We start from the raw sequence: 23,108 nt of genomic DNA, 5'->3' as shown, positions 1-23,108 counted from the left end.
CTGTAAAGCTTTTGATTTCTGAATGAGATCCTTGCTGGGTAGAGTAATCTTGGTTGTAGTTTCTTCCCTTTCATCACTTTAAGTATATCATGCCACTCCCTTCTGGCTGTAGAGTTTCTGCTGAGAAATCAGTTGTTAACCTTATGGGAATTCCCTTGTATGTTATTTGTTGTTTTTCCCTTGCTGCTTTCAATAATTTTCCTTTGTCTTTAATATTTGCCAATTTGATTACTATGTGTCTTGGCATATTTCTCCTTGGGTTTATCCTGTGTGGGACTTGCTGCGTTTCCTAGACATGTGTTGCTCTTTCCTTTCCCATGTTAGGGATGTTTTTGACTGTAATCTCTTCAAATACTTTCTCTGGTCCTTTCTCCTTCTGGGACCCCTATAATGCAAATGTTGTTGTGTTTACTGTTGCCCCAGAGGTCTCTTAGGCTTTCTTCATTTCTTTTCATTCTTTTTTCTGTATTCTGTTCTGCAGCAGTGAATTCCACCATTCTGTCTTCCAGGTCACTTATCTGTTCTTCTGCCTCAGTTATTCTGCTATTGATTCCTTCTAGTGTAGTTTCATTTCAGTTATTGTGTTCATCATCTCTGCTTGTTTGTTCTTTAATTCTTCTGGGTTTTTGTTAAACATTTCTTGCATCTTCTTGATATTTGCCTCCATTCTTTTTCCGAGGTCCTGGATCATCTTTACTATCATTATTGTGAATTCTTTTTCTGGAATGTTGCCTATCTCCACTTCATTTAGTTGTTTTTCTGGGGTTTTATCTTGTTCCTTCATCTGGTACATAGCCCTCTGCCTTTTCATCTTGTCTACCTTTCTGTGAATTTGGTTTCTCTCCACAGGCTGCAGGATTGTAGTTCTTCTTGCTTCTGCTGTCTGCCCTCTGGTGCATGAGGCTATCTAAAAGGCTTGTGCATGTTTCCTAATGAGAGGGACCTGTGGTGGGTAGTGCTGGCTGTTTCTCTGGTGGGCAGATGTCAGTAAAACTTTAATCTGCTTGTCTACTGATGGGTTGGGCTGAGTTCCCTCCCTGTTGGTTGTTTGGCCTGAGGCCACCCAACACTGGAACCTACCCGGGCTCTCTGGTGGGGCTAACGGTGGGCTCTTGGAGGGCTCACGCCAAGGAGTACTTCCCAGAACTTCTGCTGCCAGTGTCCTTGTCCTCACTGTGAGACACAGCCACCCCCCGCCTCTGCAGGAGGCCCTCCAGCACTAGCAGGTAGGTACGGTTCAGTCTCCCCTGGGGTCACTGCTCCTTCCCCTGGGTCCCGATGCGAACACTACTTTGTGTGTCCCCTCCAATAGTGGAGTCTGTGTTTCCCCCAGTCCTGTCGAAGTGCTGCAGTCAAATCCCACTAGCCCTCAAAGTCTGATTCTCTAGGAATTCCTCCTCCCGTTGCCAGACCCCCAGGTTGGGGAGCCTGTTGTGGGGCTCAGAACCTTCACTCCAGTGGGTGGACTTATGTGGTATAAGTGCTCTCCAGTCTGTGAGTCACCCACCCAGCAGTTATGGGATTTGATTTTATGTGATTGCGCCCCTCCTCCCATCTCACTGTGGCTTCTCCTTTGTCTTTGGATGTGGGGTATCTTTTTTGGTGATTTCCAGTGTCTTTCTGTCGATTGTCCAGCAGCTAGTTGTGATTCTTGTCTTCTCAGAAGAGGGAGTGAGAGCACATCCTTCTACTCCACCATCTTGGTTCAGGGCCCCAGATTTTTATCTATTATAATTTTTACTTATTCTTTCCTTCTATAGCAGCATAGAATGATTCCATTCAGGAAGAATGTGGGTGTTTACTATTCTCCTCGCTGATGATGTAGTTTGAAATGGTAAAATTATTCAACTTAAAGGAACTTAAGATCATCTAGGCTGACCTCCTAATTTTGCTCCTGAGTTCCAGAGTGATTAATTTGCTAGCATGGAGTGACTCGCCTGGCTAGTAACAGAGCTGGGAGGTCTGTGGCAGCCTATTTCAGGAGTCTTTCCACAATAGCTTCTCAAATGTGTCACGACAGTCCTCATGTCTCCCATTATTTTCTCCATGACTTTCAGTGGTTCCTCTTCTGTTAAGGCTTCTGGGCTCCTTGTTTTCAGTACAGTTTTGAGTTCTTTCTAATTTGTCAGTGTTTTAAACATATGGCATTCGCGATGGAACCCCGTGCTTCAGGCAGGGTCCAGCCAGCACGAAGCAGATGATTATTTTAGTAGAAATTTGGAAAGCAATCCTATTTAGAAGGCAAATGAACTATTAACATGTAGTGGCCCTCGTACCACCTTCCACCTTTCTCCTCATGTTTCTCAGGAGTCAGCACCACCAAGTTCTTTTTGTTTGCTCTTGGTAAAGCTCTCTAAAGAGTCCCCTTAATTAGTATCTTTTATTTTCCTGTTTGTACCCCCTTGTCTGTTATCTTGGTAAGACCCATATAAGAAAAGCTTTCTGAAAGACTGCCTTTAATGAACTAAATTTGTTTATTTTTAATTTTTATTAATTTTATTTATTTTTATTTGTTTATTTGCACTGGATTGTTTCACGTCCTTACTCTATTCTGATTTTCTGACAGAGACTGCATCCATGTCCTGTAAATATACCAGGTTTAGATAGGCAGCAAAGCTGTTAGATACATGAAAATTTGCTCTACTGTCCTTTAGAGCATTTAACGGCAGCCCACTTTGATCTCCGTGCCAGTGCAGCTAAAACTGGTGTTTGTAGGGCAGAAATGCTTTCCTTTGCCTTCATAACTGATTGTTGTTGCAAAGTCAGGGGATTTGAGTCATCATTAGAAAGCATTTGTGGGGGGGCCAGTGTTCAGTGTCAGACTCCCTTTTCTTTTGAAGATGTTCTCAATTTTGCTATCAACTTCAAGATTCTGTAATGGCCAGCAATACCCTAAATGACGTACTGGCAGATGAAATTAGACCGAGGGATAACTTAGAGACACACCTAACACATTGTCATGTCATTGCCCCATCAGTCATTGCTAAACAAGACAAATCAGAGTATTTCATTTCCAAAGAGATCACTTGAGCATTCTCTCCCTTTGTTTAGCTTACCAAATAGGTAGGAAATGGGAGTAAAGATAAATTTATATGTACTCTGAAACACACTTTCTAGGTTCTCTAATTTGATAGGATTGTGTAGGTTTTCTTTCCTTGATGAGTTGATTCCATTATTTTCTTCACTTTCTGAAGTTGAACGAGCCATCGAAAAGTCTCATTCTAAAGCCTTCTTTGAATATGCCCTTATTAGCTAACATTGCAGCCAAGTGAAGAGTGTAAATATTCTGTAAATATTATTTTGTGTGTAGCACCTTCCCTCAGTTGTAATTCTGTTTTTCTCCTCAGTTTTCATGCTGAATTATACTGATGGTGCCCAGGTGGGAGGAGCACTTGTTTGGCTCTTCTCGACTGATGATTGGTTGGCCCCTTTCCTGCCCTTCAAGTCAATTTCAGCGTTTATCATAGTTGATTGATTCCTTCTTGAAACCTGTCCTCACTTGGCCCCCAGGATATCAGCCCTGCTCCCACCTCACTGGCCACTCCCTTTCAATCTCCTTTGCTGTTTCCTCCAAATCTTCCCAGCTTCTAAATATTGAAATGTGCCAGGCTTAAACCTTAGACTTGCTCCCTTCTCTGTCTACAGTCACTTGCTTGCTGATCTCATCCACTCTCCTAACTTTAATCCCACGCTGGTTGAAGCTTGGGTCCTTCCCCTGATAGTCTCACATATCTCTCTGCCCACGAGACATCTCCAGTTGGCTATCGAACCTCAAACTCTTCATTCACTTTCATGGCCCACTAAAATTAATTCCTTCTCAAGTCATTTGTATCTCAGTAAACGGCAATTCCATCATTCAGTATAGGCATTCGGGCATAAAAATCTTGTTGTCATCTGTAACTCTTATTTTCTTGCTCTTCAGTTTAATCCTTTAGCAAATTCTGCAAGCATTAACCTTAAAATATTCAAAATCTGACTACCTCTGAATACTTTGATCAGTGCCACCCTGCAACAAGGTACCATTAACTCTCATCTGGATAACTTCAGTAGCTTCATAACCTGTCTTCCCTGCTTCTACTCTTGCCCCCTCCCTTCATCATCTATTCTCTATACAGCAGCTATAATGATTAAAAAAGAGGAAGAACTTTGATTCAGGTCACTCCTCTGCTCAGATTCCTCACAGAGTAAAACCACTACATGATTGGGCTTTCCCCTGTCCAACAAACACCCCCATCCCTACCCTTACTTCCCAGTGTGCTCTTGTTCTCCCCCTACCTAGCTCTCTGCTTCATCTGGTGGCCTCTTGCTGCTCCTCAGATATGGCAAACACACTCTCATCTCAGCATCTTTGCATCTGCCTGGGATGCTCTCATCCCCCAGGTACCCTCCATTCTCGTGACTTCTTTCAGGCCCTTGCCTAAAGTCTTCAGAGAGGCCTTGGCTGACTACCTGGTGTAAAGTAACAATGTCTTCCTTCCGTCCCTCTTTCATTTGCTTCATTTTATCCCCACCTGATGTTTTTATATGTATTTGTGCTTGTTTCTGCTGAAACAAAAGAAAGGCAGAGATTTTGTCTGTCTGGTTCACTGCTGCATAGCTGACCTAGAACAGCATCTCACACATAGTAGATACTCAGTATTTGTGTTATTATTTATGTATTTATTTAGGCTGCACCATGTGGCCCGCGGGATCCCAGTTTCCCAACCAGGGACTGAACCCGGGCCATGGCAGTGAAAGCCCTGAGTCCCAACCGGGGAATTCCCAGTATTTGTGGAATAAATAAATAAATATCATCTGAAGTTAAAAATATTTAAAAAGTGAATTTGAAAACAAATTGTGTGGTTTTAGCATAGAATTAAGTGGGCCTGTCAATGGAATGGAATAAATAGCCAGAAAAAGATTTTTACTTATGTAAGATATTAAGATATAATAAAGAAATTATCACCTATTAGTAGGGAAATGATGGGTTATTTCCGGTGATCAGCAAACGTTTTCTGTGCAGATCTTGATAGTTTTTCAGGCTACTATCACAGCTCTTATAACAATTACTAAAGGAAAAGGAGTCATAGACAATATATAAATAAATAGATATGGCTAGATTTGACCCATGATAGTTTGCCTACCCCTGGATTATTAAATTAAAAATAATAAACTCCATTAGGGTTGTAACTTTTATATGTTTTGTTGTTCACTGATGGATCCCAGGTACACAGAATGTCCTTGGCATGGAATATGGGCATTCAATAAAAATGGTTGATTTGAACTAAATCAAAATGACATTTGAAGACCCTGGCTATTTGGGGTGAAATGAACTCAGTTCATGTCCTCACATCATACATTAGCGTAAATTGCAATAGATTTTAGAGATAAATGTGAAATGATAAAAATGGTTGGAAGTGTAGGTGGATATTTGTCTGTCTTTGGATGAGAGAGTTATTTTTAAGCATAAGAGCAATAGATGAAATTAGCTAAGGAAAAAAATTTCACTATTTGAAAATTTAAAACTTAAGTATATAAAAACATCATAAAAATAAAAGAACATCAAAATAGAAAAAGTTACTCTACATTAAAAAAAGGCTAATAACCTTTATACAAAGAACATATAAATAGATAGATAGATAGATAAGAAAAGCACTATAACAATCTAATGATAAAATGAGCCAAATTCAGGCATTCATGGTTTATAGAGGAGGACATACAAGTAAATCCCTGAGAAAATAGTCAACCGTTAATAATTTTAAGAAAATAAAAAGGAAAATAAGATCTAATTTCTAACTGTCAAAGTTTAAGACTAAAAAGATAAAAGTAAAACGGTAATATTAAATGTCGGTTCACATACCTTGCTGATGAGAGTAAATTTATGCTCTTTTTGAAAAGCATTTTGGTAGTACATTAAAAAAAGCCTTCATACCTTTTTAATGTGTCAAGTAATTTACCTTCCAAGAATCTGTCCTTAGGAAATAATTAGAAATGATATCAAGGATTTATGGGCAAGGAAGTTCAACATACTTTTATAATAAAATACAGTAGGAAATAGTTTACATATTTAATAATAGAGAAATGGTTCAACAAATTATGATATATCTAAAAGATTTAAGTTATAGTATCACTGATTATTTTTTGAAGTTTTTTTTTTTTTTTTTGCTGTACGCGGGCCCCTCACTGCTGTGGCCTCTCCCGTCGCGGAGCACAGGCTCTGGACGCGCAGGCTCAGCGGCCATGGCTCACAGGCCCAGCCGCTCCGCGGCATGTGGGATCTTCCCAGACTGGGGCACAAACCCGTGTCCCCTGCATCGGCAGGCGGACTCTCAACCACTGTGCCACCAGGGAATCCCTGAAGATTTTTAATGATATGAGAAGTGCTAATGATTGAGTGATGAGTATTAAAAGGGGAATAAAAAAACCGCTTATCCAGAATTATTTCTATTATGTAAAATATATAGGAGCAAAAAGATTAGAAGAAAAGATTCCAAGATGTTAACCATGGTTTTGTTTGGATTTTGAGATTATGGATAATTTTTGTTTTCCATTTTGTATTTTTCTATTTTTTACAGGGTTCCTACAGTTAATATTTTTCTTAACATCAATATATATTACCTTTTAAAAAATGAATTTAAAATTCTAAGAAAGTGTAGGCACAGATGACTCACATAAAAAGGAGATATTAAAAGCGAATGTTTGGAAAAGTTTTGGCCTCATAAATAAAGGAATGCAAATTAAAATAAATATGAGATATCACCTCAGATATTTATAAGAACATTTTTACTGCCTATGAGGAATAAAAAAATGATTTTTAAGATTTGTATTCCGTGGTCTGTATGATCAAAAGTATATTACTGGCGAGAGCTGCCCTATCCAGTAGGGTAGCAACTTGCCACATTTAAATTTAATTAGATAAAATAAAATTAAAAAAACCATTTCAAGTGCTGAATAAGCACATGTCTAGTGATTACTATCTTGGACAACCCAGATATAGAAGATTTCCATCATTGCCGAAAGTCCTCTTGGACAGGGCTGCTCCAGTGTATGTATGATAACTTATTTAACCCAATCTGTCATCTTTGGAAGAGTAACAGTCACTTTTAGAGCAGGAGAGAGAAGGGACATCATATATACAAGGGGAGAAATCTCAGAAATAATTATATCTAGAAATTACGCTTAATGTTTATTTGTTCAACCAATAATTTTAAATACGTACTATGTGCTAAGGTACTGCATGTGCAGTGGGGACCAAGACAGAGCAGCTCCTGGTGTCTAGGGACTTACATTCTAATGGTGGAGACAGATTTTTACTTGCTCTTCCCCCAGAAACCTCCATGGCTATTTCTTCACTTCCTTTGGTTCTTTGTTAAAATGTTACCTTATACAGAGAAGTTCTCCAAGCAATTTAGATAAAATAGTAATCCTTCTCTATACCTACTCCTCCTGCTGTATTGCCTTCACTACTTGCTTTTTATTTTTCTGAAAGTCTATTTATTTGCTCTATTTTTACCACTTATATGTTTGTTAATTTGTATATTGTGTGTCTCTTTTGATTAGAATCAGAGTTTCAGTAGAGTAGGGACTTTGTTTTGTTTGGTTCACTGTTCTAACTGCTAGTCTAATAGTTTTAATTTAACAATTTATGTCCCTAAGTGATAGTCCATGAAATTTTATAGGTGCGTAGTAAAATTCATCTGGAAGCAGAAAAGGACAGATATTTCAAAAGGTGATTTTTTTTTCTTGGAAAGGACAATGAAGGTAGACTTGTTTTTCCAGTGTAAAACACATTACAAATTGAAAATCATTTCATTCTTATAGAATTGAATTAAAATACTTAAAAAATAATGATACGTGGAGCATACCAGAGATATGAGGAGAGATTTAAACAGTGATTAGTGATACACTGTAAGACAAAATTCAAGTAACCTGAGAGTGAGGCAAGAAATTACTATTAAATCAATGTTTGGAGGACAATTGGATTTCAGTATGGAAAAAAACTAATCAGAATGCATGAATCGGGTCACCTACAGCAGCAAATTCAGATAGCTTTAAAAGTTAAGTAGGAGTCAACATGTGGATGGAGATGGGAGAAGGACTCCCAAAAAAAGCTAGAACAAAAATGTACAGAATATTCTTTTCTTTCATGGAAGGGATTTTTCCTTCTTTATATTAAACAAATGGAAATGACCCAAATAGAAAAAAACAGTGCCTGAATGCTAAAAATTATTTTACACCATGAAATGTAATGAAAGGAATATTCTAAAGAGTCAGAATGTGAAAATACATGTGAAATGACTGCTGAAAAGTTTATTATGTAAAATACGTTTACTGATATGTAATATACAGTCATTATCCATGTTTCATTTTAAAGTGGCTTAGAGGGTTTGAATCATCTCTACGTGACAAAATATAGACATGAAATTATTATGTGAAAAATGCCCTGCCTTGTTAGCAATGTCAGAAATGCCAGATAAAATAACTTTTAGGTATCATTAAACTGGCAAAAGTCATTATAATTTACAGAGATAACAGTTCTAGCAGCAAACAGATGGCACACTCCAAGAGGTGTGGGAAGGGTTAAAGGAACCAGGAGTGACAGGGAAGCATCCAGGAATTGGTAACAATGCAAAGCTATTGCCACCCCAGGCCTGAAGGGGCAAGGGTGGCACCAGTGTTACCAGAGCCCAGAGAGAACTTGGAGACATTGCAGAAGGGCTCCAGCAGAAGCTATACCCAGAGACACAGACACTGCTGAAGCCTCAACGAGGAGAATGGAGATTGGGATGCAGGTAGAGGCAGAGGCAGAGTAGGTACCTGACTTCTTTCTCTTCCACTCTGTGATCTTCTGCCAGTGCGTCGCATCAGCTGAACCTAACCAGAGCCCGAAAGCTAGAGCTAGTTGATGGTAATGAAGGAACATCCTGTGTATGCACAGATAGGTTGTTGATATCATTGTAAATTTATTGTTTTAGAGGATGAGCCCAGCAAGTAGTACAGAACTGTCTATATAACCTCATCTGGTGATTCCTCTTTTGGTGACATATACCCCCAAAATCTGAAAGTAAAAATAATAATTTTGCATAATCCTGTATAATAACAATAATTGGGGGGCGGGGGGGAATCACATAAGACTCGCAGGAAAGAAATAGCTAAGAAAATAAGAAAATGATTTGTATTTTTTATCTACGTATACCTAACTAAACTCATTCCAAAAATGGATTAAAGCATGATGGTGCATTAGAGTAATGGAATAAATATAGCGTTTTGAAATAAGTGTTTAAATAATGATGGTACATGGGAATGTTTGATAGGAAATAATGGTATGTGAATAATATCTGCAAACAGAAACTTTAAAAATATATGTATTACACATAAAAATTAATTTAATATGATGTAATTTTATTTGAGCCATTTCTAATCTTTATTGGGAAGAAACAGTAAAAATAAATAAAAGACAAGATAAAGAAATATTGCTAATAATTAGGTTCCTTATTTCCTGAAAAATTTTTAAGGGCTTTAATTAAAAAAGTGGCTTCCTTATCTCTTGCCTGTCCATAATATTGCAGTGTAAGATACAGGCTCTAAAGGTGAAAAAGTTGTCATTCATCTGAGGCATAAAAAGTATCTTGAACATTATTTGAATTTCGTGTTCAAATGAATTGAGGAATAGGTTCCACACAGTTGTGTAAACCCAGAATTTCCACGACCAGGATTTTGAGGAAAGCCTTCATCTAGAAGTATTATAGATAACTTTTATTAATTAATCCACTGACTAAAGCAAATCTGTGGGGTTCTTTAGCAAATGATCAATTGTAGGTAATGTAGTGTGATTCTATAGTAGCTCCAGAAAGCCCCGTTCAATTGTGTGAAATGTCACTGGATGAGGAAGAAGCTTCTCTGGGCTGGTTATGGTAGAATTGTTCAACTACTTACTCAACTTTGATATATTTTTATCCTATGTATCAGAAAAATTCACCATAAAAACCAGGGCTGTAAGATACTAAATGAAATAAATCCTACTTAATACCCATCATGGGAAAATCAATTTTGTATTAGATCTGGGACCACATTAAATTTTAACCTGAGGTTTGATATTCTACAAATAGAGTCTAACCCTTAGTTAAACTAAGATAAATGAGTCCTTTCTTATTCTCTCTTATTCTTTCATTAAAAAAAATTAATTCGTTCATTCTTTTCACAAACATTTATTGAACTTTTGTATTTACTACGCATTATGTTATGTGCTGAAACAATAACTAAAAGATGACATAACTTGACATAATTTATTTTCTTTAATTGCATCATTTTCTACAGTAACTATGGGATTAGACACACTAAAAACCTTTTAGTTCTGATGACACCCCTGTCAGGTAGGTGTCATTTAATAGATGGGGAAAAAGTGAGCTGCCCCCGACAGGAAGCGACTTAGAAGCAGAACAGACCCTGTGCTCTTTCTTCTCTCTCCATTCAGCAAACACTGTTATTTTCCAGACTGAAACATTGGGACACGTGGTTTGAGGAGGGAGTTTTTGGTGAATTTATTTGTGTGCAGGGTTTTAAAGGAATATCAGATTAAATTACGTTTCCTTACTCTTGATTAATCACCTATTGAAAAGAATAAAAAACTTACATAAAAATTCGAATTGTCTAAGAACATCTGGAACATCTGGCCACCATACTGACTCACTGTAATCTCGTGGATATTTAAACATTCTTCCTCTGCCCAGTTCTTGAGTCCTTCCTTGCACCCTATGTTCTCCCCCACTCACTTCTTTTTTTATCTCCATGCTCTTTGTTTTTCACCACCCAACTTTTTTTCATTCGGTTTTAATCGTGTATCTTAGCTTTTGCAATTTGTCAACCCTGACATGTTTGGAAATATACAGTTTGTTTAGCAGAATGACCAATTACAGCCTCATTTAATCCCACATAAAGGTCAGAGCCCATGTTCTTTGCTGATGTTCCCTTTGCTCTAGTGTCCTGTCTTCTTGCTTAGCCAACTCTGAGAAGAAGGCACGAACACACCCTCCATGCTTCCCAGATAATCTGGGGATGAACAGTCAAAATTGTTGGCAAGTTTGACCTTTTATTTTATTTATTTATTATTATTTTTTTTTTTTTTTGCGGTATGCGGGCCTCTCACTGTTGTGGCCTCTCCCGTTGCGGAGCACAGGCTCTGGACGTGCAGGCTCAGCGGCCATGGCTCATGGGCCTAGCCGCCCCGCGGCATGTGGGATCTTCCCGGACCGGGGCACGAACCCGTGTACCCTGCATCGGCAGGCGGAATCTCAACCACTGCGCTACCAGGGAAGCCCGACCTTTTCTTATCTTTCTGTTTTCCTCTCCAAATATTTTCTGTTTGCATTCTCTAATCTGAGCCAGGTATTAGAGGTGAAAATGTATAGAGAGATATGAGCCACCATTAATCACCTTCACCACTTTCTTGTACTTATAATGACTGTTTCCTCTTTGATTTCCTCACATCAAGTGGAAAAGTGTTTTCCAGCAAAGCTAGGCTTGAGGATGGAGGGAGAAGGTTGTGTGCAGGAGGAGGGAGAAGCAGATCTGGAAGAAGGGGCTGGGATCTGTGAAAGAATTCTGGCCCAAGGATGAAATGGCAACCAAACTTAAAGGTGAAACTACTACAGAATGATAAACTTTGAATGGATTTCAGGCAGAAATTTTTTTTAAAGTATATTTATTTAGTTATTTAGTTATTTATTGGCTGCATTGGGTCTTAGTTGTGGCATGCGAGATCTTTCATTGCGGTACGGGGCTCTTCATTTTGGTGCACAGGCTTCTCTCTAGTTGTGGCATGCAGGTTTTCTCTTCTCTGGTTGTGGCGTGCGGGCTCCAGAGCACGTGGGCTCAGTAGCTGCAGCACGCGGGCTTAGTTGCCCCATGGCATGTGGGATCTTAGTTCCCCGACCAGGGATCAAACCCATCTCCCCTGCATTGGAAGTCGGATTCTTTACCACTGGACCACCAGGGAAGTCCCAGAAATGTTTTTATTCAAAGCAACTTTCAAAAGCAGAAGAAATGTTATAAACAACCATTTCATGACAATTTTTAGAAGGTTCCAGTATTGACTTATAATTCAAAGATGAGATAGAACACATTGAGTTGTTTTGTTTTTCTCTCCAGGTTTGCAACACAACTACAGACAGGAAACACGCAGACACCTTTTTGGAGAAGTGTGTTACTGAGTCAATCATGAACGTTGTGAGCGGCTTTTTTAATTCTCCCTTTTCAGACAACAGTACCAGCCTGCAGGTAATATAAACAAACAAGTACAAAAGGAGTCTGTCACACAGAATTTCTGTACCTTATTTGAGTGTAGAAAACTTCAATACGCCTGGAAGTCCTTTCCTACACTTCTCAAGATCACTCTTCTTTCCTATTATTTACTATTATGCCGCTTTCTGAGTTTCCCAAGCTTTATTTTAAATAAAGAGGCTCCATCTTCAAACTGAATTATTTTTGCTCTCCCTCTAAGCAAAAGAGGAACTTTCACATCTGTAGATTGACTGCCAAGTGTCGAAATAACTGGTAATGATTCTTTAAATGGATAGACATTTTGACTCAATAATTCCAGTTTAGTAAATCCCGAAAGAATTCGCACGAATTTATATACTAAGATTTTCATTGAAGTGTTTATAATACTTAAAAATTGACATCAACCTTAAATGTCCACAAACAGGGGAATAGCTAAATAAATTATGGTATATCTGTAGATGGCTTATTATATAGCAATTAAAAATCATGTTTTAAAAGAAAAATTGATGCCTAAGGAAAGTGATCATGAAGCAATGTAAAGTGAAACAGGCCACAAAATTGCATCATAGTGTCATCCAGGTTTGTGCGTGTAAAGAATATATGTGCATATATACATAAGAAAACTCAGGAAGTAATTATCTTAAAAATGTTGATACTGATTATCTCTCCATGTTAGGATTATTGGTGATTTTCGTTGCCAAATATTCTACAGTGATTGTGTATTGCTCTTATAAAAGTATTATTTCAGTTATACTTTTTTTAGGGAAAACTTTTGAATGAACTATTAGAATCATGTAAAATTGTTTTTGTAGGTCAAAATTGTTGTCTCCTCTACTTGCTGATCATAGGAAACAAAAACATACAAGCAGTGAAACAAACAAACCCAAAATGCCTGCTCTGTTTATACTTGGAAATAAACCAGAGATTGTAAAAATATACTTAAATCCATGTCATTGGCTTCAAGAAATGCCATATTTTCCTGATGAAGAATATAGTTAAAATAATCAGTTTTCTATAGTGTCTGGTGTGGTGCCTCTCATGAGATGGGTACAAAATAAATATTTGTTGAATGAGATGTTCATTAAGTGGCACTGAAACTTAAAAGGCACGACAGTATTTTATTTTGGTGGGCCTTTTTTGATAATGCATAGATACTGCATCAGGAGTGTTAACGGTTTAGTGACCTGTTTGCCTCTTTTCTTTCTGTTCTCAGACACATCAGCCCGTTTTTATTCAGCTGCTTCAGTCTGCCTTCAGAATTTACAATTGCACCTGGCCAAATCCAGCACAGAAAGCCTCGGTGGAGTCCTGTATCAGAACTTTGGCTGAAGTGGGTAAGTCAGAGTGTCAGATTTTACTTATTTTCACATTTTGTGAAAGAAATCAGGCTTTTGGCTAATAGGCAATACACGTAGCTTTCCAGTTTTCAACTTAAAAAGAGAGCAGGTGTGGTTTCTGTGAAGCTGAAGAGCAGTGATCAGCAAATGACTCTGAAATTGCATCCTTTTTGAGAGGGGAATATAATTGTTATATTTCTTCTTTTTAAATATTTTAAAATATATTTATTTATTTTTAAATTATTGTATTTCTAACCTTAAATTTAATATTGTATATGGTGCTTTACTATAGCTCAGTAAGATATTACACAAATGAGTTTAGTTTAATTGTTATCTCAGATTTCATTATGGAATTGTCTTGTCTGTTAAGTAGCCTGATTTATTAACATCTTCATGTGGCAGGAGGACTTTTTGAGGGGTTTTTAGTTTTCTAATTTTGTGTGAAATTCATCAGTATTCATTGAGGCTCTGTTATGCATACAAGGCTTCAGAAATTCCAAATAAAGTGGAATGCAAGGGGATAACAGCTAAGGGAAGGTTAGTACATTGTAGGAAGAATTTCTCATAGAGTCCTCTTTTTTTTAAATAAAGTTAATTAGGGCTGTCAGAAAGGAGGAGGGAAAAGAAATATGGACTGGGCTGGACTTCAAAAAACAAACAGAAGAGCTGGATCATTCTCTCAACTACAGGTGGTTCTGCAGGCATTGGGAAGGGCAGCTTATAGTGTGTTTCATTATGGTGGTCATCATCACTGCTGACATTTGTCAGTGCACACCATTTGCAATGCTAAGCAATTCACACGTATTATCTCATTTAATCCTTAGGTAGGCTCGTTGATTATTTACATTTTACAGTTGAGGAAACAATTATCTAGATTAGGTAACTTGGCCAGGGTTATGGTATATGCTCAGTAAATATTTGATAAATGAATAAATGGTTTAACTAATTAATGACCACGTAAAATATTTTTAGTCTTTTCTCCCCATCTGCAATTTGGTTTAAGTAACTTAATATTAACAAAATTTAATGATGGCTCAATTTTAATTTGAGTACATTCAAAAGCAGTTATAACCCAAGAGGATCAATTGAAAATTATTAAAACTAAGAGATTAATAGAGTTCATCTAGGTGATTAATTATAAATAAGTATTAAACTTGGTAGATTTTCTATATATCCAAAAGGGAGAAAAAATGTGAAAAAGATATGTCACAACAGCAATAGAAATAGTGATTACTTAAGAGAAAACTTAAGAAACATAAGAGAATAAAATTATATTGCTATTTTGAGGGCTATGAAAGATTTTAATAAATGGAGAGTTATACTATTTCTGGATTTCAAAATTCAACTTGTAAGGATGCCAGTTCTCCTCAAAATTATAATTTTAATGCTTTACATCCGAGACCCCTCCTTTGCACACACCCTCCCCTCGTCACGGCCCACTCGGGGTTAGGCACCCCAGGTAGGGCCACGCCCCACAAAGATGCATCCTCTGGTAGCTTGGCCTTTGCCACCTTCCTGCAGTTCCCACTGGTTCACGTCACCCTGCTGCTCTGAGGGACGGCCTCTCTTCCCGGGTGGCCTCTGACTCTGTGCTGGGTCACTCGTTTGCATGAATACCCTTATCACCTTTGACGTGGCGCCAGGCTGTCCCCTGCCGTGGACGCCCTCCTCACCCGACTCAAGTCTAATTCTCCACTCCCGGCAGCCTCCTGTGCACATGCCTTCCACTCCTTTCTGGGCTCGAGTGCTCTGGACCACCTCGGCCCCTAGCACTCCTTGTCCAGCGCTGGCATTTGACTTTGCTCTGCTCCTCCTCCAGGTTTTAGGACAGAATAGTTCAGGAAGGGAAGGGAAGAGGTAAAGGAAGAGGCCACCATATGCGTTGCCATAAAATAAAGAAGGACACAGAAGAGAACCTAAATTTTATTTTAAAAAGTTGCACATAGGGCTTCCCTGGTGGCGCAGTGGTTGAGAGTCCGCCTGCCGATGCAGGGGACGCGGGTTCGTGCCCCGGTCCGGGAAGATCCCACATGCCGCGGAGCGGCTTGGCCCATGAGCCATGGCCGCTGAGCCTGCGCGTCCAGAGCCTGTGCTCCGCAACGGGAGAGGCCACAACAGTGAGAGGCCCGCGTACCGCAAAAAAAAAAAAAAAAAAAAAAAGTTGCACATAGCAAAATGTCCGGCAGGATATCAATAAAGAAATAACATGGTATCTCTGGCTGGTGGAATTATAAGTCAGTCTGGTTCTGTTGTTCTTGCTTTCCTTTAACTTCTGAGTTCTTAATAATATACTTTTCAAGTTATGATAAAACAGTATTAAAAGCATCTTCATTTGGACCAAATCAGCTGGGAAATATACTAACCATCAAAAACTAAAATCTGAAGGAAAAGCAAAGAAATGTGATGATGCTGTTTACTTTACATAGGAATACATTGTGTTTGCTGCCAAGTACATTTCTATATTTTACATTTTAAGGCAGTCCCCCCCTTCCTTCTCCCCTTTTTTTTTTCTTTTTTTTTTTTTTTTTGCGGTACGTGGGCCTCTCACTGTTGTGGCCTCTCCCGTTGCGGAGCACAGGCTCCGGACGCGCAGGCTCAGCGGCCATGGCTCACGGGCCCAGCCGCTCCGCGGCATGTGGGATCCTCCCAGACCGGGGCAGGAACCCGCGTCCCCTGCATCGGCAGGCGGACTCTCAACCACTGCGCCACCAGGGAAGCCGCTCTCCTCCCCTTTTTTTCTCCTCTTTTTTCCTTCTGCTCTTGCTCCCTCAGTACTTAGTAAATGCATTGAGGGAAGACACCAGTTGGCCCTACCCGGGGCACAGAGGGCATGCTGTTCACACCACTTACAAATTGAGAGGCGAAGAGCTTTGAGCCACAAGTGAGATTCCATGCTGTGCTTTCCTTCCGAGTTGCAAGTTGCTGCTTCAGTGGTGTTCCCTGTGTACTCACATCAGCTCTTGCAGAGAAGGATGGCAGAGCTTTGGGGGTTTAAAACAGTCACTGAAACTGGATCAGGCTAAAGATTCTTTCATTCCATTTTCTACCAGTTCCTCGACTGTTTATGAGTTAACAGGAAATTTTAGTCTCTTTGTATGCTAAAAGACATATGTGATAGGAAGTCTAAAAAATAATTATATCTAAGTCTACAATCAGGGTAGGTTTGGAAGAGTGATGTATTGGTATAAAATCTGTTTTATCTTTGTGAACACTTTTTTTTAATTGAAGTATAGTTGATTTACAATGTTTCAGGTATATAGCAAAGTGATTCAGCTATACATAAATATACATATTCTTTTTCATATTCTTTTCCATTCTGGTTTATTATAGGATATTGAATATAGTTCCCTGTGCTATATAGTAGGATCTTGTTGGTTATCTATTTTATATATAGTACTGTGTATCTGTTAATCCCAAATTCCTAATTTATCCCTCTGTTACCCCTTTCCCCTTTGCTAAACATAAGTTTGTTTTCTCTGTCTGTGAGTCTGTTTCTGTTTTGTAAATAAGTTCATTTGTATCATATTTTAGATTCCACATATAAGTGATATCAAATGATATTTGTCTTTCCCTGTCTGACTTACTTCACTTAGTATGATAATCTCTAGGTCCGCCCATGTTGCTGCAAATGGCAAGCCTGTTTTCTTCCGCTTCCTTGTTTGTTGTTTCCACCTGAACAGTTAGGAAGCTATGGACATTCCATTCCCGCTATCCCCAGCATTTGTACTTCCCCCACCTTCTCCTCCATAATGGCCTAGTTTGACCCCACTTTGCTTCCTTTTTGGACCACTGTAGGCATTCAATGTTCTTTCCTTCTGTCTTTCTTCACTTAAATCTGCTACCAGAATAATCTTCTTGAAGTGAAATTCTCTCTGTTGGTTTAAAAACATCAACAACAAAGTCCTCAGCCTTCAGCAGCATACCTTTGTCTAACAAACTAAGGATGGATTCCTCGTTGCAATGTTTGTGGCCTCCACAGCCCTACCTCCTCTTTTGACCTTGCTCACTGCTTCTCATCCCCACCCAGCAAACTGAACTATTATGCCCCAGGCATTGCTCACACTATAACTTTCTTTCTCCAGTTTCCACCATTGCCATCTTTCAGCATCTTTTCCATTACTCAAAAAAATTCTTTGTCCAAATTCCTCCATAAAAGCCATTTCTGACTCCCAGGTCCAGATCTGAACTCACCCTCATTTGGCCGTTTATACTTTTCTTACGGTCTTTACTGTATCCTAGCTTACATCATCATAGTATTAATCTACTAGATTTTGAGGGGCAATGACTATGAAGTATCTGTCAAAAAGACATTAATAAAAGCTATAGTCTAGGATAAAAAAGGTGGAAAGCAAATTCTGCTGTGCAATGGGTAGGCCACATCTTTTTTTATTTGTTGGTGGATGCTTTTTATGGAAAAACACATAACCAAAATGAGAGACATTCAGAGGTGAGCACCCATAGTAGTAAAGGGATCTAAACCCATCTTATTTGTGTAGTGACTGAAAACATTTGAAATATTTAGACAAAGAAAAGAAATCCGAGGGGGAACATAATTATTTTCCAACATTTCAAGGTGTGAATGGACTTCTTTTACAGGTTCCCAGGAATAGGATTATAATTAACATATGGTAGCTGCAAGAGGCAGATTTTTGTCCCGTTGTAAAGAATAACTATTTTACAGTTAGTAATCTTAAAACCTTGGGAGTCACATATGATTCTTCCCTTTTGTTCACTTGCATTAAATACAATAGCAAGTTCTATTGGTTCCACTTCTAAAATACACCTTTTTTTGTGTTCTCTTGTGGGGCACCCTTGTCCAAATACACCATAATCTGACATGGATTACAGAAGAGTCTCCTTGCTGAACTCCCCACCTCCCCAGTCCCACTACAATCCATTCCCTACACAATAATTAGAGTGATCTTAAAATGTAAATCAAACCCTATCTTTCACCTGTGTAAAACTCTCCATTTCACTGAAGATTCCTATACCTTATCATGACTTAGAAAGCCCTTCATCATCTGAGCTTCATCTGCTACTCCTTTCCCCCATTTCCCTACCCTCGCTTCACCCACACTGGCCTTCATTCTGTCTCTCATCTACAAGCCTTTTTCTCATCGTAGGGCATTTGCGTGTGCTGTTCCCACTATTTGGATCCTTATCTCCCAGATGGTCACGTGTTCAAAAGTTCAGTGCTCGGTGAAGTGTTGCAGCTCCCCTCATCCTATCTTACTGTCTTAGCACTATTTGAAAGCACCTTGTTTGTTTGCTTCTTTGTTGTCAGCTTCTCCCATTAGAGCATAAACTATGAAAGCAGGGACTTTGCTTTATTCACTGATCACTCCTGCCTAAAAGTGTCTGGTTCTGATGAAGCCGGTTTATGAATGTTGTTGACTGACAATAATTCATGAGCTAGATATTTTGCAGATAGTGAAATTTAGGAATAGAAAGGTTAAATAACGTGCCCGATTAACAAGTAGTTGAGTTGGATTTGAAATCCAGGTTCCTCTGAGTGTGAAGTTATGCTCTTCCAGGTTGTCCCAGAAGTCATATCTTAGGAAGCCCTGACATATAAACTAGAACTATGGCAGTCTGGCTTGCTGGTAGGGAGCTGTCTGAAATTTTATAACTCAGGTGCAAGGTCATTTTCATGTTTCAGCAACTCTTTAAGAATACAGAAGGGCATTATTATAATTCAAATATGTAAGAATTTATAGTTATAAAACAAAGAATATACATATTTAAGAAAAATATTACAAGTCGGGAGAATACTTAGTTTTTATAAAGCAAATTTTCAGTGCATTTACAAATTGGTAAACATACTCCTATACATACAAATAGCTATTATATTATCTATTATAGTGACATTTATATAACAGTTTTCAGTTTGTAAAGTGCTCTCAAGTACATTGGTTCAACTCATCTATCATCAAAAGTATTACACTCTCTTCCATATTTGTACATTGGACACAAAAGATAGTTAAAACAGCAAAAGTATTTACTAAATTAGCACTTACCTGGCCGGGAGTAGAGAGCATTTATTAGTGATAGACATTGTGGTAAACCCTATGATGTGGACATAATTCTTAGCCCCATTTTACAGATGCAAACATGAAGTTAGCAAGGTTAGACAGCTTGCTAGGTCACACAGGCAGGTGTGAACCCCTTCTAGACTGACATGTTAGCAGGCATTTGTGATGCTCTACTATCACAAATAGGTTTAAGTAAACATTGTTTTATACCTTTAAGGTACGAAATATTGATCAAGATGTTAATGCCCTTGGTCAGTTACTGTTTCTCAGTTTATTCATTTATATAAAATACAATAGCACGTGTTAGAAGTACTTCAAGAAAAAGCATCCAAGGATTACTCCCATGTTACTTCACTTAAAAAAGAATTTTGTTCCATGTGTTTCATAATCTTCAAATGATTTAGGGGGATTAATATTGGGTACTTTGTTGGAAACATAATCATTTTTTCCACATGGAAATTCTGTAAAATATCTTGTACAAATGGTTTGAATAATGAACATCCATCTTCAAGCCAGTTGTTTCCCCCCCAAATTCGAATGTGTGTAAATCATTAATTCTTTGAGAGGAGAAATTCAGTCTTTATTAAAACAAACATGTCTGTTTTCATCTATCTAGATGTTATGGCTGATTGTATAAAGAGCTTGACGTAATACATCCCTGTAATTATGGTTTTAAAGTAATAATGGAAATATAAAAACTCCATTATTAATTAATTAATTTATGGCTGCACTGCATGGCATGTGGGATCTTAGTTCCCCAACCAGGGATCGAACCCATGCCCCCTGCAGTGGAAGCGCACAGTCTTAACCACTGGACCACCAGGGAAGTCCCTCCATTATTACTTTAAAAAAATTAAATATGAATGAGTCAGAAGACAGGGCAAAATCTTATAAAGGTTTTCACTTATTTATTAATTGAACTATTTATAATGAACCATCATTACCTGAAAGGCATTATTCTAGTTGTAAGGGAACTGCAGTCTGTCAAACCATATTTCCTGCCCTCAATGAATTTCTAATACATTGGGGGTAGATGTAACATGTATAGAAATCACAAAGCAGAATAAAACTAAGTACCTTATCTGTTACAAATTTCTAGAGCCTGACACTGTGCCTAGAGCATGGTAGGCACTCAGTGAATATTTATTGTATGAACAAGATACCTGGGTGAATACAAAGAAATGAGTGAATATCCTATTCTTGTCATTGGCTGCGTGATATCCTATTGTGTGCCTATATTCTAATTTATTTAACCCCACTGTTGGTTATTTATGTTGTTTCCAGTCATTTTGCTCATGAGGAAGAATAAGGTAAACATTGTTGGTTATTTATGTTGTTTCCAGTCATTTTGCTCATGAGGAAGAATAAGGTAAACATTGTTGGTTATTTATGTTGTTTCCAGTCATTTTGCTCATGAGGAAGAATAAGGTAAACACCTAAAGGTAGAATTTCTGGGTATTCTAATTTTGACAGATGCTGCCCTCTGTAGAGGTTGTTCAATTTATATGCCACAAGCAATGTAGGAGAGTATCTTTCTCCTTGATAATGTGCTGTGTTATCAAATTCTTACATATTTGCAAATCTTATAAATAAAAGTATTGTTATAGTTTTAACGTGTGTTTCTCTTCTTATGAGTGAGGGAAAACAAAACCTTTCCATATGATTGATTCATTGGTATTTTCTGTGAACTGTCACTTTTTGTGTTTTGCTCACTTTTCCTGAAGGCTTTGTTTTTCTCTATAGTTTGGATAGCCCTTTATTTCTTAAGAAAATGAGCTCTTTGCCTGTAAGTAGCCAATATTTTTTCTCAATTTTTCATTTGTCATTTCAATATTTTTTGGCATGCAGGAATTTCTTTTCTTTTTTTTATAAACATTTATTTTATTCATTTATTTTTGGCTGCATTGGGTCTTCGTTGCTGCACGCTGGCTTTCTCCAGTTGCGGCGAGCAGGGTCTACTCTTCGTTGTGGTGCATGGGCTTCTCATTGCAGTGGCTTCTCTTGTTGTGGAGCACGGGCTGTAGGGCGCATGGGCTTCAGTAGTTGTAGCACGGGGGCTCAGTAGTTGTGGCTTGCGGGCTGTAGAGCAGAGGCTCAGTAGTTGTGGTGCACGGGCTTAGTTGCTCCACGGCATGTGGGATCTTCCCGAACCAGGGCTCAAACCTGTGTCCCCTGCATTGGCAGGGGGATTCTTAACCACTGCACCACCAGGGAAGCCCAGAAATTTATTTTCTTTTAGGCATTTTAGGTTTTCTTTCATCTTCAGAATGGCCTTGATCAGTATAAGATGCTGTTTCTTAATTCCCATTGAGAATTTTCATGTTTTTAGTTTCTCTGTCTGTTTGTGTTTTTGGTGTGACTGTTTACAATTTTGAGTTATCTGGAATATATTTAGTTGTAAGGTATAAGATATGGAATTAACTTAATTTTTTCCAGATGACTAGTCACGTGTGCCAATACTAGTTCTTGCACAACCATAAAATTATATATATTTTTTTATTGAGGTAAAATTGATATAGAACAATGTATTAGTTTCAAGTATGCAACATAATAATTTGATATTTGTATACACTACAAAGTGATCATCACAATAAGTATAGTTTCTATCCATCACCATGCAGTCGACCCCCTTCACTCTTTTCACCCACCTCCTAACCCCCTTCTCCTCTGATAACCACTGATCTGTTCTCTGTATCCATGAGTTTTGTTTTGATTTGTTTGTTCATTTGTTTCGATTTTTAGATTCCATGTATAAGTGAAATCATGTGATGTTTGTCTTTCTCTGTCTGATTTATTTCATTTAGCATAATAACCTCAAGATCCATCCATGTTGTTCCAAATGGCAAGATTTCCTTCTTTTTTATGGCTGAATAGTATTCCATTGTATGTGTGTATATATGTTTTATATATATATATATAAAAGATATCTTCTTTATCCATTCATTAATTGATGAACACTTAGGTTGTTTCCATATCTTGGCTATTGTAAATAATGCTGCACTGAACATGAGGGTGTGTATATCTTTTGGGGTTAGTGCCTTCGTTTTCTTTGGATAAATACCCAGAAGTAGAATAAGTGGATTATATGGTAGTTCTATTTTTAATTTTTAAGAAACCTCCATACTGTTGTTTTTCATAGTGGCTGCACCGATTTATATACCAACAGTGCAAAAGGATTCCCTTTTCTCCACATCCTGTTTAACACCTGTAATACAATTGTTTTATTTATTCAATTTAGGGGTTAATTAAGTATAGTTTGAGTACCAAACAAGAAAGATACATTTTGTGTTTTTAGTGTTCTTTGTATTTAAGAACACTAGTGTTTTGGTACAGATTTATCCTGGATATTTTGACATGATTCAGAACCCCATTATACCTTCCTTGTGCACCAGCTGTCCTTGCTCTTGCGGACCTGTACAGGAGAGCTTGACAATAAATGAAGCGTTATAATTACTGCTCACACTTTCTGTTGCCTTTTCCC

The 23,108-nt window shown here is 38.1% G+C and overlaps 1 protein-coding gene across 3 annotated transcripts in view; it reads left to right on the top strand.

The window, feature by feature from the left end:
• The window catches only part of ITPR2 (inositol 1,4,5-trisphosphate receptor type 2), a 523,758-nt gene that overhangs the window by 266,119 nt on the left and 234,531 nt on the right, over positions 1-23,108 (top strand). For all 3 annotated transcript variants that reach the window (XR_004483814.2, XM_033430221.2, XM_004270904.3), the window contains 2 exons: positions 12,127-12,255; positions 13,472-13,592. Coding sequence is in view for 2 of the 3 variants with exons in the window: in XM_033430221.2 (XP_033286112.1) it covers positions 12,127-12,255; positions 13,472-13,592 (250 nt within the window). In the remaining variant the exon portion in view is untranslated. The remainder of the gene's footprint in view (positions 1-12,126; positions 12,256-13,471; positions 13,593-23,108) is intronic.

This window comes from Orcinus orca, chromosome 11 (genome assembly GCF_937001465.1).
Source record: "Orcinus orca chromosome 11, mOrcOrc1.1, whole genome shotgun sequence".
In the NCBI taxonomy this organism is placed as follows: domain Eukaryota; kingdom Metazoa; phylum Chordata; class Mammalia; order Artiodactyla; family Delphinidae; genus Orcinus; species Orcinus orca.
Note: the sequence above shows the minus strand (reverse complement) of the source record. Positions and strands in the feature narration are given on the sequence as shown.